Source organism: Ascaphus truei, chromosome 6 (assembly GCF_040206685.1).
Source record: "Ascaphus truei isolate aAscTru1 chromosome 6, aAscTru1.hap1, whole genome shotgun sequence".
Lineage (NCBI taxonomy): Eukaryota > Metazoa > Chordata > Amphibia > Anura > Ascaphidae > Ascaphus > Ascaphus truei.
The window spans coordinates 127,665,017-127,680,765 of record NC_134488.1 but is presented as its reverse complement, the minus strand read 5'-3'; the positions used below and the strand labels follow the sequence as shown (position 1 = coordinate 127,680,765).

General features: G+C 47.8%; 1 protein-coding gene across 1 annotated transcript in view; it reads right to left on the bottom strand.

The window, feature by feature from the left end:
- Nucleotides 1-15,749, bottom strand: part of LOC142497879 (phospholipase A2 inhibitor and Ly6/PLAUR domain-containing protein-like) — a 51,130-nt gene that overhangs the window by 1,208 nt on the left and 34,173 nt on the right. The window contains exons 4-5 of the mRNA XM_075606278.1: nucleotides 7,883-8,023; nucleotides 1-1,404 (exon numbers count right to left, since the gene is read on the bottom strand). The exon at nucleotides 1-1,404 is cut by the window's left edge and continues 1,208 nt beyond it. Coding sequence (XP_075462393.1) covers nucleotides 1,202-1,404; nucleotides 7,883-8,023 — 344 coding nt within the window. The 3' untranslated portion in view covers nucleotides 1-1,201. The remainder of the gene's footprint in view (nucleotides 1,405-7,882; nucleotides 8,024-15,749) is intronic.

Below are 15,749 nucleotides of genomic sequence, written 5' to 3'. Positions count from 1 at the left end.
TTGTCTCCTGCAGCCATTCGTGGCTCCCGCAGGGGCCGCACCTCCGCTCCGCCTCCTATCCTATTGGTCCTCGCTGCCTACATATACCCTGCTCGTGCTCAGGGGCATTGCTGAGCATAACTTGTTGTAGCCTTGTGCTCCGTTGTGCCTTGCTCTGTCTCGTTCTCTCGTGCCGTTTTTGGATTCCACGTGTACCGACCCGGCTAGACTACTGAACCCCTCTGGATATCGACCTCGGCTTACCCTTGACTACGTTTACCTCTCCAACCCAGACCACGGCTCCACAGACATCTACTACTCTGATATCTCCAACCCCAGACCACGGCTTAATAGACTTTCACTATTCTGACCTCTCCATCCCAAGACCTCGGCAAGTATCTGGACTAACCCACTCTCTCTAACCCAGACCCAGCTACTGTACGTTGACAATCCGCCAACCAGGCATGTTTCTGCTGCTGTGGGTGCGTGGTTCTATACTTCTCCACCTCAGTACCGGGGGTCCTGTCTTGTTTGTGGGTAGCGCAAGCGTTACACTGACCTTATATATATTTTTAAAAAAAGTTGTAATGATCACATTGGACCCCACTCTGGTCTAAATCAGATAAAGGTCTGAGGTCAATAGGGAGCAGAAAACAGATCCCTTCCCCGCTCTCACACACTGGTAGAAGAAAGAGGTATAATAGGTGTAGCTGATATTCATTGTGTACAAAACAGATACAGAACTAACGAGGTAAAGTAGTAGATATGAGATTATATAACTTTGGACGGCACAATAATGTACAGTAGTTCAAAGTTAAAGTAGCTATATTGGTCCAGGAGAAAAGTAGATTGGATGTAGGTTAGGCTTAAGATACCTTTTAGTGAATCAACATTACAGTTTTTCATAGATTACGTTACAAAGTACAGTACAGAGCTTTTGAAACCTCACATGGTGCCCACGTGTACATGAAGGTAGAATAATAATATTACTGACATGCAAAACATCAGAGACAACTGTTATATAAAATATTTCAGGTAAAGTATGTTTGTAATCACAGGAATAATAATCTCAATCTACATGTACACAGAACGTAAAACAATGTTAGTGCGTCTTATATTCTCTATTGTCAGCCAAAATATAAAAGGTATCACCTAATACTGAAGTACTCATACTCATATACTCTGCACTACGTAAAAGGGAGAATAGATCTTATAGGCTTCTTTACGATTGTATTAAGACGAGTTTAATCAGCATAAGAGCCACAACAGCTGGAAAGAAAAAGCCTGGATAGAGACCATTACTTCCATTGGTGCATGACGTTTTCACATCCACGGTTGTACCACCGCTGCTCGAAGATTGGCTACTTATGTTGCAGATACTTTGAGTGGCACAACCACGTATGGCCGTTGTAAGTGATGAAGATCCTAAAGGGAAAGACATTATAGTAAATAGGGTGTAACTCCAGTGCAGTGAGTTAGTAGCGTCATAATATTCTTGCCGTTTAACCCCAGTGGAGTAAGCAGGGTGTGTGCTCTGTTATTGTAGTTTTACTCCATTGTTGCCAGTATATGATGCTCACAACTGTATCTGACCATGTACCATGATGTAGAGAAGATTGTCTGTGCAGAGTTATTACAATGTAACCCCAGTGTAGGAAGTAACACCTATGCTGTGACCTTACAATGTAACTGTAATACAGGGAGAAAAAGAACAGTTACAATGTGCAGTAAAACCCACGTGTAAATGCATCAATGTCACTGTGCCTTATAATCAGAGTAAGGGCCGTTCTATAGTGTGTGCGGCCGGGCGCACGCACGTGCCTGTGCGAACGTGCGTGCACGTGCTGCACACTTTTTGTGTTTATGCTGTGTGTGTGTGTGTGTGTGTGTCTGTTTAAATAAGTTTTGAAATAAATAAATACTTTAATAATTGTTTTAATAACATTGTACACACACACACACACACACACACACACACACTTCAGCGGCGGTAGCAGCGCAAATGCTTTATTTTCTTCATCCTCTCCCCTGTCGGCCGGTTCCATGCACACTGCCGTGTGCGCACGCAGCACCATTATAGAAAGCCTGACTAACATCCGGCAACTAAAACTGCCGCGCGCATGATGTGTAGAACAGCCCTAACACTTGTGTTTTATGTATAGTGTGTAATTACTCAGTAACCTCAGTGTAGATTAGTATAAGCTGTGAGCAGCATGGATCAGATGTGAGGAAGAGATTACTATGTCCGCACTGACTTGTCCATACAAACTGGTCCTCGTCTGACACATATTACACTGGAACTATGTATTAAGGACGCATGTAATGTTTGTGAACTGCACCAAAGTATATGATTCTGCCCTGCATACCAGGAAAGCTCATTAATAGTGGATCAAAAGAAAGGAGAAAATGTATCCAACTTATCGTAATTTTATTTTCCTGGCACCATGGCAGTGAGCTCCGTAGGGTTACGTCTATCCCCAGCCGAGTAGGACAGGAAATTTAATTCTTGCAGGTAGGCCAAAAAAGACCCCTCCCACTACCTGCAGATAGTCTTTGGATTGTCCCATAGCTGAAAAATACAACTGATATATTGGGCATACATAGGGAGGGTAACTATGTGCCCACTGCCCGGGTTCCAGGAAAAGAAAATGACGGTAAGTTGGTTAAATGTTCTCCTTTCCTGTTCACCCTGGCAGTGGGCACCGTAGGGACATACCCCAGTAATAATATTTAGGGAAGGAAAAAGCAAAGCCAAAGCCAAAATCAGTTTCAACCACTTTATTTTATTACAGACTGTAGCACTTGTTGACCAAGCTTGCGTCAGCTGAAGCTTGAATGTCCAATCTGTAATAATTCATAAATGTGTTAAATTAAGACCATACAGCCGCTTTGCAGATTTGTGTTGGTTATGCTTGTGCCTTGAATGCCCAGAGTGGCCATTGCTTTTGTTGAATGTGCCTTTAAGTCCAACTGCAGGTTGTGTCCTTAGTTCTCGTATTATTTTCTGATACATGATACAATCCATTTGGATATTGTTGCTTTGGATGCTGCTTGCCCTGTCCTTGGTCCTTCTGGAAGGATATTCTGTCAGACTTTCTAATGTCTTGTACCCTATTAATATAGGTTAAGCATCTCACTCAGGGTTGCCAACTTCGACTGAAGACCAACCCAGACATTTAAAAAAAAAAATAGAGCAATTACCTCTGGCGTCCTCCCGGCATCTCCCTCTGCAACTCACTTCAATACGGCAGCGCGCGTCACGCGGCGTCAAGTTGCCATGACAACATGATGCCGCGTGACTTTGTGACGTAAAGTAGCGTCTTGTTATATTACAATGTGCGTCACGTGATTCTGTTACGTCACGTGCCGTTCCTGTTGTCGTGGCAACGCGGCATCATTTGACGCAGTGGTTGCAGGGGAAGATGCCGGAAGACGTTGCCACCACAGGAGGGTATAAACAAAAAAGACCACCTGCTCACTCTAAGGGCCTCATGCAGAGAGCAGCGGTAATGTGAATAGCGGCATTTATTGGAGAGAAATGCCTGTAGAACGGCAGGTACTGGCGAGTTTTAAAAAAGCGCCATTTTTTTTTTTTTTGTGTTTCTCGCCGAGCTACCGGCGAGAACCTAAATTTCCCCTGTTCTAAAAATATCCCTATTCAGAAAGGCGCGATCGCCATCTAGTGGCTGATCGCTCCAATAACATGGAGAGAAAATCTCAATTTACCTCCGCCAAAAAAAGTTGGCAGGAGGCTGGCCAGAGGGAGAAGAAAAAAAAAACGCGATTTTTTTCCCAACAGTTTCAACAGCGCTCATAGCGCTGGTTGAAACTCTCCATATGCAGAAAGGCAGTTTTATGCCCTTTCTGCATATGGAGAAAAAAACTCTCCAATAAAGCTAAAAAAAATTGAACTCTCCAATTTAATCTAGCGCTGCTCTCTGCATGAGGCCCTTAGTCTTAGATATTAGTCTGGGTGCACAAGGGTAGTGGCAATAGCCTAAAAAGAGGTCTCTTTCCCCAAAAACAGGGAAAGTATAGAAACCCCAATTACATGCACTCTCAGATCTCATCTGTTCAGAATTGGTATCAGTCTTGAGACTCAGAAACGCACTTGAAATACTGTTGTGAACAGTGTAATAAAAAAACCTCGAGGTAACCAATATGAAAGTGTATTAGTTATATGGTTCACATGTAGGGGGGGGGGGGGAAGTATCTCTCATTTCTCCCTGCACTAGTAGCTGGCCGTCCAGGAAAGGAGAAGCGCCGGTAGGGGATTTCTCCTGCCAACAGCTGAGTGCGAGCAGGAGAAGCACCGGGTGAGGGATTCCCTGCTTACAGCTGAGTGCAAGCAGGAGAAGCACCGGGTGAGGGATATCCCCTCCTAACAGCCGAGTGAGAGCAGGGAGAAGCAACGGGTAGGGGATTTCCCTGCTTACAGCTGAGTGCGAGCAGGAGAAGCACCGGGTGAGGGATTTCCCTGCTTACAGCTGAGTGCGAGCAGGAGAAGCACCGGGTGAGGGATTTCCCTGCCAACAGCTGAGTGTGAGCAGGAGAAGCCGCGGGTAGGGGATTTCCCTGCTTATAGCTGAGTGCGAGCAGGAGAAGCACCGGGTAGGGGATTTCCCCTCCTAAGAGCTGAGTGCGAGCAGGAGAAGCATCGGGTGAGGGATTTCCCCTCCTAACAGCTGAGTGCGAGCAGGAGAAGCATCGGGTAGGGATTTCCCTGCTTATAGCTGAGTGCGAGCAGGAGAAGCACCAGGTAGAGATTTCCCTGCTTACAGCTGAATGCGAGCAGGAGAAGCACAGGGTAGGGGATTTCCCTGCTTATAGCTGAGTGCGAGCAGGAGAAGCACAGGGTAGGGGATTTCCCTGCTTAAAGCTGAGTCCTGCACTTCTAGCTGACCATCAGAGCACAGAGAAGCGCCGGGCTCGGGGTTCCCCTAATAACAGCTGAGTGCTTGTGTGGCGGATCGCCAGACTGTCCGCATAGGCGGCAGACAGCATGTCTAGTGACGTCAGCGGACTGCCCTCACACCCCGGAGGTTTACAGGGTAAACCCGTAGCCCGGAGACACCTGGTCAAAACCCGAAGTCTCCGGGTGAAACCTGGAGTGGTGGCAACCCCGATCTCACTACATCCAGATTATGCAATCTTTCTTCCTACTTATTACCCGGTTTTGGGCAAAATGAGGGAATTACAATTTCTTGATCGATATGAAATTAAGAAACTACTTTCGGTAAGAAATAGTACACTGGTCGCATCACTGCTTTATCGTGGTGGATGACCAGGAACGGTTCTTTACAAGACAAGGCTTGTAACTCTCCCACTATCCTTGCTGATGTAACAGCTATACGGAATGCAATCTTCCACGATGACAACTTCAAGGGTATTTGATCTATAGGTTCAAAGGGCTGCATTGTGAGAACATCCGTACTAGTGATATGTCCCATGCTGGCATTCTATTCTTGATTTGCGGTCTTAACGACTTGACCTCTTGTAAAAAACAAACAAGTTTTTCAGTTGCTAGATTCCTCTCTACTAGTGTCACAGTATTTGCTGAGAAAAACCTTCTCTTTTTGCTTAACACACTAGTCTCTGAAGCATAACCAAATTCGGTAGTATACAGTTGAGGTAGACTTATTTCTTGCTTCCAACAGGGTTTTTATTGTTCTATCTGAACATCTCTTTTCTCTTAAGACCCTCCACTCAATCTCCAAGCCACCAAGGCCAATTGTTTGGGCTCTGGGTGATATACTGGCCCTTGGTATATCAGTCCCCGGACATTTGGTAGATGCCATGGTGTATCTATTTATGAGATGGTCAAAAACCATGGTCTCTGTGGCCAATTTTCAATTTGGCCCAGTATCCGAAGAGGAGATTACACAAGCGCTCCTCAAATTAAAACTAAGCAGCCAATGTGGACCTGACTTACTACAATCTAGGTTCCTAACACTTCGTGCCCCAGCCATTGCCAAACCAATTACTTCCATAGTCAACTCTATCCTGTCTGCAGGCCATATCCCTAAAATCTGGAAAACTGCCAGAGTTGTCCCAATCTTCAAAAGAGGGGACAAAAACACTGTTGCAAACTACAGACCAATCTCTCTTTTCCCAATTCTATCCAAGGTCATGGAAAAATGTGTCCACTCCCAATTAAGCAATTACTATACCAAGCACCCATCTGTCTAGAGGTCTGGAAATCAATTAACATTCAGTCTGTGTGGGATTGTATGCATCCCATCGCCTGCACTATTTTTTTTTTTGTGTGTTCTGTTTATTATGCTCTTACCGGTTTATTGTGCTCCCTGACTTCTCTACACCAGTACAAATAGAGGATCAACAAGGAAGGTCCAGTGAAGGTTGAGCTGCAATTTACCACTGTCTGTATATTTTCTAATTATTATTATTTTATGATCATATTTTTATCTGATTTTGTCTTGGTTTTTCTATTTTTATTATTGAACACTCAAGACACCAACAGGAGCGCCTGGTGAATCTCTGATTCCATAGGATGATATGGTTCCAGACCACAGTTATCAGGACCGCGCAGCTTGCAGCTGTGTCCCTGACGTATCAAATAGCTAATGGGGTAGGGTTCCTACCTAAGGGCCTGTCCCTGGAGCAACCACAACCTTATAGTATGAGTCGGGGCCTTGCTGGGGTCTAGGGGGTAATCTGGCCTAGTCACAGACCCCTGCACATACCTCCTACCCTACTCTTGTCCCAGCACCGACTGACTGTAAGCTTCCAGCGTGCCAAATGTAACCAGTCTCTCTCAGGGAAATCCTGCAGTCCTATTGGCTCTGGCGCGACTATGTGCTGCAATCTCCCTGAGCATCTTGGGAGTTGTAGTTCCCCCGCGGAGCCTTTCCATATTGCCGCCGCGTGCGCCTAACTTACTGCGCATGCGCGACTTAGCAATGGCCTCCGCGGGTCTTCTTGCACATGTGCGAACTCTCACACCTGCGTGCGCAATCCAATATGGCGGCGCCCTGATCGGGAGCCGACGGTGGTTTCCGGCGATGCGCTCACCCGGTGCAAACCCCGCCCCCCCCTCCCAAGCTACAGCGGAGGTAGGAGACGGAAGGGCCACATACATTTGGAGATTTCTGATGTTATTAAACCTATACATGCCCCATGGTGTACAATATTTCCAGCTCAATTGTTATGAACAAAACATACATTTGCAGTGTTACTACTAGTGTGTCACAGTGTCTTATTTTATGATTTGCTGCATTGATTCATTATATTTTCCTGTGCTGTCTCCTTTGTACAGTGCTGTGTACATTGCTGGAATATATAAATATAAGAACACATACATTATGGTGTAACGTAGCGCAACGAGACACTGAGCAGGAAAGGAGAATCTGTGCAATGTGACTATAGAGAAAACACCCAGTGAGAGGAGTAATGTGAGAGCAATAGGGGAAGGGCCGGCCATAGGGCAAGGTGAGGACGGCGTTCTCCTGGGGCCCCTCACCATCTGGGACCCGACGCCCCCTCCTCTTATTGGCGCCGGAATACAACTTCCGCCCGACCGGGCTGGATTAGGGAGTGCGGGGTCCCCGGACCAGCAGGGCCACTTCTCACCCCAGAGAGAAAGGTCTGTGTGATTTTTTTTTTGAGAGGGGGTCTTATCTTCTCCGTAGCGGCCCTTCTCTTTTAGTGTCGCATTGCCATGGTGACCAATGTTATATGGCACACAACATCATAGGACGACGCGTTGCCATGGAAATCTGACATCATATGCCGTTGTGGCGCCACAACGCTGCGGGATGATGGTCGCTCTTCAAGGTAAGTACCTTAGATTTTCCCACAGGAGAGGCCCCGCTGCCAGCATGCTTACTTGGGCCCACCGAAGCCTAAGACCCTCTCTAAGAGAATAAAACCCTCTTGTGATCACCTGATATCTTTGTAGATTGGAGAAGGCACATCTTCTCGTCCCCAGTGCACTGTATGGTATCCGGAGTGTAACACCAGTTAGAGTCTGCGGAGACGCATGTTCGGCACGTTAATCCATTCTTTACATTGTTATTCGCTGGCACTTTAATTAAAGAAGAGGGAAAGAATCAGATTCTATAAATATTTCTGTTTTCCCTTATAATGTGATATTGTGATATTGCCCTTCATGTCCATGATAATTAAACATAATGTGAAATTTGACTTTCATTCCCTATAATTTTTTGGGTAACTTGTTTTTTATTCAAATTTCAGTAATTTGGATGGGGAGGGAGGGACAGACAAAAGAGAAGGGATAGGGGATAGTACCACCAAATAACAAACATCCAGCTATAAACAGCACGTTATTAGCATGTGGTTAACACGGTCATCAGAGATCAGAAGGAAAAACAAGAGAGAAGAAAAAAAATACAGCTATTCCACAATTTCACTTTGATAACAAGGTCGAAACGTATATTCACACAGAGCCACAGCAATCTCTTTTTGGGAACCCCTGAGCCCCCACAAAATATGTAAGTGTCAAAAAGGAGAGCTAATGAGCATGGCAAATGTATACAACAAGCGACAGAGAAGCCCAATGCTACATCCAATATGACAAAAATACACAGTAAAATACTTATATATTCTCTTGAAAAAGGGTCATTTAGTTTAACCCTTTGGCCAAAGCGTTGTAAGCCTGTGAGCCACGACAAGGCAGACACCTGTTTACAGGTCCTAACACTACCAGATAAAATACTAATATACCTCTATTAGGATTAAAATTCTCATTTACCTCTATTAGGAGGGAGAAAGACCACATTGGATCTATATCCAGTAAAATGGAAGGGACCTGCTGACTTGGGAAGTGGGGAGGGGAGGGCTTAAAACCTGGGAAGGAGGGGCCACCAACCTCCAACAGCTGAAACAGCTGAAAATAAGTTAACAAACAACACACAGAACCCCAGCAAGCTCTTTTTGGGAACCCCTGAGCCCCCACAAAATATATGTGTATATAAGTGTCAAAAAGGAGAGCTATTGAGCGTGACAAATGTATTCAACAAGCGACAGAGATGCCCAATGTACATCCAATATGACAAAAATAAACAGTAAAATACTTATATATTCTCTTGAAAAATGCTATATTATAAAACTGTAATGTGAATCACGCCAAAAAGTAAATACAAGTGTAACAAAGTATAATTGATTGTACTGAAAACAAAGCAAAGATGGAAATGTAACCACCCTTCCTATTTTTCTTTAGTACCCTCTCCTCCCACCCCAAAAATAACATGTGTAAAAAAACAATAAAATACACGTTTTAAAAAAAGGGTAATTTAGTTTAACACTTTGGCCAAAGCATTGTAAGCCTGCGAGACACTTCTATTCCCTATTTCCAAGCCAGTATCTCCCCAACAAAGCTATAAATCTAAACCCTCTGGATAATTATTTATCAATTGATCCGTGGGTATCATACTTTGTGGAAATGACTAATTGTGTGTTTCAGGACGACCATCAGTTTCTCCAGTGACTGCACATCATTGATTTTCGGTGTGTTGGCCCTTTTGGAAGGTGATAAAGAAGAAGCAGAGGTCCCAAAATGGGGCCGTCGCGCCCATAATGGCCCGTGCCTCCAGGGGGTACTTAACGTGCCTTCCTTTCCTTCCCCCCACCACGAGGCTTGGTGGATTTGCGCGCGAATCAACAAGAGGAGGGGCTAATGGGGCGGGCTATTTAAACCCTGCGCTCGCAAAAGCTACTCACTGACTCTGTTTTTTTCTCCCTGCAGGTACCTGTGAGCGTGGTGTCCCCCGATAGCAGCATGGATCCCCGCAGCACGAGCAGCATCCAGGCTCAGGCAGCTGACCGCCGGACACAGCGCCCGGCGGCCCCACGGAAGCAGTGGCCAGAGCAGGAAGAGCTGCAGCCCTCTCCCATCCGGAGAGGGAAGCAGGCGGCCCAGCCTCGTTCACAGCCCCCTCAGCCCCGCTCTCAGCCCCCTCAGCCCCGCTCACAGCCCCCTCAGCCCCGCTCACAGCCCCTCTCCCATCCGGAGAGGGAAGCAGGCGGCCCAGCCTCGTTCACAGCCCCCTCAGCCCCGCTCTCAGCCCCCTCAGCCCCGCTCTCAGCCCCGCTCACAGCCCCCCCACAGCTCCTCTCCCATCCGGAGAGGGAAGCAGGCGGCCCAGCCTCGCTCTCAGCCCCGCTCCCAGCCCCCTCACAGCTCCTCTCCCAGCCGCAGAGGAAGGGAATCAGCCCGGCAGGCTGGCTCCGCCCCCCAGCCTCACTCCCGTGCCTGCTCGCAGCAGAGCAGGGAAGGGAGGGCTGTTCCACCCCCCCTCATGGGAGAGGACTTTAGCCACCACCCTGCAGCTCCAGTCCCCGCTCCCCCTGCTGGCATGGCCCCCCCCATCCCTGCAAAATCGGCCCCTCCAGCCCCCAGCCACCCTCCCCCTGCTGGCATGGCCCCCTCCATCCCTGCAAAAACGGCCCCTCCAGCCCCCAGCCACCCTCCCCCTGCAGCTGTTAGCCACGCTCCCACTGCTGGCCTGCCCCCCCCTTCCGCTGCACAGCACATCGCCCCCCCTGCTATACATAACACCCCCCCCCCCAGGGCCGGCCCGAGCCAGCCCACCAACGCGGCACAGCCACCCTCGGCGCTCCTGGCGCCTTACCCCCAAGCGCTTTACCCCCAAGTGCCTTACCCCCAAGTGCCTTACCCCCAAGCACTTTACCCCCAAGCGCCTTACCACCAAGCGCCTTACCCCCAAGCGCCTTACCACCAAGCGCCTTACCCCCAAGCGCCTTACCACCAAGCGCTTTACCCCCAAGCGCCTTACCACCAAGCGCTTTACCCCCAAGCGCTTTACGCCCACGCGTCCCATGCCCCCCCATACGCACCGGCAAATCACACGCACTACGCTCCTGCGCCGTATGCACCTGCCCCCTACGCGCCATACCCACCGGCACCGCCAGTGCAGGCACCCACACACCATGCCCCAGTGCCCGGTGCACCTGCGCCAGATGCCCCTGGCGCGCCGGCACCTGCCTTGGATACATCAACGGCGGTCCCACTGCCCCTGCCTGCGGGGTGCCCCCCAGTGCCCCGGGCACCTCCCCAGGCGGATGCGCCGGCACCAATGGCGCTGGGAAGCGTCGCCGATCCGGGGAGCAGTAACAGGAGCCGTGCAGCTGCCAAAAGACCCAGGACCGGTCACCCAGGTGCACAAGCCGCAGGATCAGGTGAGCATGAAAATGCAGCATTGGAATGTAATGAGGATGATGTTGATGGGGACGTTAGTGATGGGGGGTCGGTTAGGTCAGGGTCGGACTGTGAGTCCCAGGGGTCAGACAGCGAGAATAGTGAGAGAGCGAGCAGCGAGTCAGACGCAAGCAGCGGCGCAGACAGCGACGAGACCCCAGGGGTAAAGCGCATAAGGAAACAGGTAGAGGCGTTGAGCAAGGCGGCAAAGCGGAGTAGGACAGATAAGGGAAAACGCAAAGCGCGCAAAGACAAAGGGGCGGCTTCCACCCACAGTGGGGAGGATTCGTTTGCAGTTGAAACTAGCCCCCTGTACACACACCTGCCCAGGAGAACACAGAGAGACATATGTAACAGGAAGTATGTGGATATGTTCAAGCTGTCTGTAAAGGGGCGAGCAGAGAGGCAACGCGCGCGAGAGGCAGGCGAGAAAGGGCAGGTAGTGAGGAGTAACGCAAACTGGGTTACGGGTTTCATTGTGTTCGGGGACTGTTTCCTTTCAAAACATCCCAAGGAATTGCATAATGTGATGAGATACATGAGCGTGATACAGAACATACATGACGAACACGAGGGGTCAGCGTGGCGGGATTATGACGAGCAGTTCAGGCATAGGTGGCAGGGGGATACACGGTTGAGTTTGGGGAAGATGGACATGGAATTGTGGATGAAGTTAGTGGGACGGGGTAAGCAGGGGGGCGACGCCACCTTTCCCAAGGGTCCAGGCGATCGGCCTGGGAGTGATTCAACAAGCAGGGGCAATAAAAGGGAGTGTTGGGCGTTTAATGATAAACACTGCAAACTGGGGGCGGGTTGCAAGTTTAGGCATGTGTGTAGCCGGTGCGGGGGTAGCCACCCCCTCACGAAGTGCTTCAAAGGCCATGGGCAACCGGAGCCAGGGGAGAGGGAAGGCGCTAGCACCGGTCAGCCTTAGCGGTGTGGGCCGTTGGCTAAAGGGGTACCCCGACCGGGAGAAGGTGGTTTTTTCTTGGAGGAGGGTTTAGAAAGGGGTTTTTTCACACAGTGGGGGGGTGAGTTAAAGGGGATAAAATTGGGACGTATGGTGGGCCCATTCACACACACACCCCCCCCCCCCCCATTGCTCAGTTAATGATTTCCCCGGGTGCAAGCAAAAAAATAAATATATATATATATATATATATACGTATATGTATATATATATTATATTCAGGTAATTAAGACATATGGGGAGGGAGCACTATTGGTAAAATTGACATAGAGGCAGCCTTTTCGGCTGTTACTCTGGGCCCCCAGCAGCTTCAGAGGCACAATCGAATGCTCAAAGGGGCACATTAGGGGCCGGCAGGCGAGTAATTAGATAATCTACTAACATGTTTTCTGTCTTCACAGCAGGGGCCCCTCGATATTTTATTAATAACATGCCTTTGCAAGCGATCAGCAGTCATGGTTTAGGGTCACAGCTTGGGGTGTGGGGTGAGTCCCCAGTAAGTGGCCTTACTGGGTCCTCCGGGTGGCGGAACTGTCAGGCCAGTCATCGTAGGGACACCGTGAATTCCCGAAATGGGGCTCCACCCGATGCGGATGGGCCGCCAGGTAACGGTTCCCCTGAAAAGATCGTGCGGGCTGGAGGCGCCGACGCAGGCGGTCGGTCGCTGTACCCCTGGCACCAATCTTAGGCAGCTGGGCTCTATCCTATGCGGGTAGGCCCAGGCGGCTCTGATAAGGGGGACCTAGGGGCCGTGGAGAGTGTCTCTCGCGGTGGAGAGTGTCTCTCCCAGTAACGGTAGACGGGGGCCGTGGAGAGTGTCTCTCGCGGCGGAGAGTGTCTCTCCTGGTGGACGGTAGATTAGGGCGGGTGGAGGAGGGCTCCCCCCGCCGGAAGATACCGAGAATAGGGATGACAAAGGACTAAGATTATGGCTGACAGTTATTTGCAGGTATTGTTAAAACAATAAAGCTGTGACCATTTTTACTTCCACAAAACTGTGTCGTCTCAGTTTGTTAGGGGGGTGTAAGTAAACCACGCAGTAGGCACACTAGGCCGTTAAGGGTTTTCCCATGCCGCTGGGATAGAACTGCAATTAGGATATGGGATATTCCATTAAATGTGGACGGGCTCAGGCTCTCAATAGGATTGGAATCGTAACCCCTAAAATGTCCTCACTCACCTTCTGGATCACACCCCAGTATCTCTGTACCTCGGCCTCACTCTAAGTAATTGAAAGATGATGCCCCATATTTGGGTTTATGTGTATAGTACTTTGCACTTCTTGCTTATGATAGACACACAAATCGTCCTACCACTCAACCTTATTATCAATATTAGTATAATACAATTACAGCACAGCTGGGGTACAAACGGGAAATAAATCCATATAAAGCACATACATGGTTACCCAAGATGGGCAAAACAAAAAAAGATTCCTGTATATTTCGCACTCATTCAGCTAGATATGAAATTTAGGGAAGGACTCAGTGGCCTCTGAGTGAAATACTCAAGTCACCAAAAAGGTAACATAACTCCCAAAAGTACTCAAAAACAATAAAATTGTATTAACATATACTGTATACAAAATGAGTGTAATATATATACAGCGTGTATGTAAAATCCCCAGTGGGGGCAGGCGATCGAATTAGATGCAGAGAAACCATGTATATGTGGATACTGCCATCTACAGGATGTTGTGTGCTAGCACTAATATTAGGATACAAAATTGCAAGTGTTGATGTACAGTACAGTATGCCCACGCATATACGTACTGTAGGGCTAATGTATCAACATAATTATGTATCAGGTACACATATAACATCTTAATTAGAGGATACATAGTTAGAATCAAAAAGCAACTTAGTTGGAGTTGCTGTGTGGATTGGAACAGCAAAAATAAATGTATACAAGATTCCATAAGTTGCTAAACACACATTGAAACGGTGCTCGATATAGGTGATGTAACTGACTCATCACATGTAAGTGATCTAATGTATACCTAGTCAGACCTGTGAGCAGATGTGTGTTCAAATACATATAGTTTAAAACTCACATGAAGCCGAGTCCCCCTCCTTAAAAATGTGTTCACTCCCAATTAAGCGATTACTATACCAAGACAAATTTCCTTAGCCTATTCAAATCTGGCTTTCGCCTCAAACACTCCACGGTAACTGCCCTGCTAAAAGTTTGGAATGAGATCCAGTGTGGAATGGAACTGGGACAACTCACTGGTGCAATATTCCTAGATTTTGCAAAGGCTTTTGATACTGTTGATCATGTTATCTTGCTTAACAAACTCCAAAGCTCTGGAATAAGGAAGCATGCTTTAAACTGGTTTCATTCCTACCTTTCAGGTAGATCCCAACATGTGTCCATCTCAGGCTCTAACTCCAACCCCTTGGATATCACCTGTGGTGTCCCGCAAGGCTCTGCTCATCAATGATCTTCCTACAGCTTGTAAGGGAGCTTCAATACACATGTATGCAGATGACACAATCTTATATGCACACAGCATAGCCTCTCAGACATTTAACACATACTTCAATCTGACTTTGAGACTTCAAAATTGGATTTCCCAAAACAAACTGTTTTCAACACTGAAAAGACAGTAACAATGGTATTTGGGACCAAGGCTAAATTTTTAAAGCTTCCAATGACTGAGCTCCAGATCAGAACCAACGCTAATACATCCCTAATGCCTGTTACTAGTTTTAAATACTTGGGCATATGGTTTGACTGCCATTTAACATTTGGGATGCACATTGATGCCAAACTAGGTGTACTTTGCAGGAACACAAATTGGTGATATAAGCGCTCCAGTGCAAAATCTATTAACTTCATACGTCACATCTCGTCGTATAAATAGAGTAACAGACAATGGGGCTAGTGAGGTATAATCAATACAGTTGATTGTAGTTTGCACAATTAAAGTCCAAATGGGACAATATGTTCCCTGAAGGTCAACAATGGATGGTTGTAGCCCCCCAATAAAGTCCTCATTAAGATAGTCCCAGGACTGACATCATAAAGGCATGAAAAACATTCAGTAATTGTAGATATACTCACATATGTTGTACCCCATTTCTGTATCATTTGATGGGCGTGCAGCAAATTGTAGTCGCAAAGGTCACACAAATAGAATGAATGGCACACAGCAAAGTAGATAAAAAACAGTTCTTTATTAATCCAGAAGTAAAAAAATGGAGGTGCACACCCTCCTACTCGTTTCGTGCAGAGCACTTTATCAAGGAGTGGTTTGTATACCTATAATCATGGAAACTGTCATGCGCTCAGGTGGATAGTCTCTGTACCTGTGGGTATGATTGAAGCCACTGCGGAGCGTGTTGTGAGAGATGAAATGTGGACCACTGGGGTTGATCAGGGCTGGGAGGGAAAATCCCTTACCTCGAGGTTGCTCCGATCTGGGTCCGTTCTCTCCTTGGCTCCGCTGCTCCTGCGTGCTGCCGTAGGAATGTAGAGTGGTTTGAGAGGAAATGCGGCACCACTGCAAGCAGCAAGGATCCAGACGACTTCCGGTTTGTAGACAAAAAACTTTATTCACCTTCACACACACAAAGAACCAGGCTACACCTCGATCTCCCC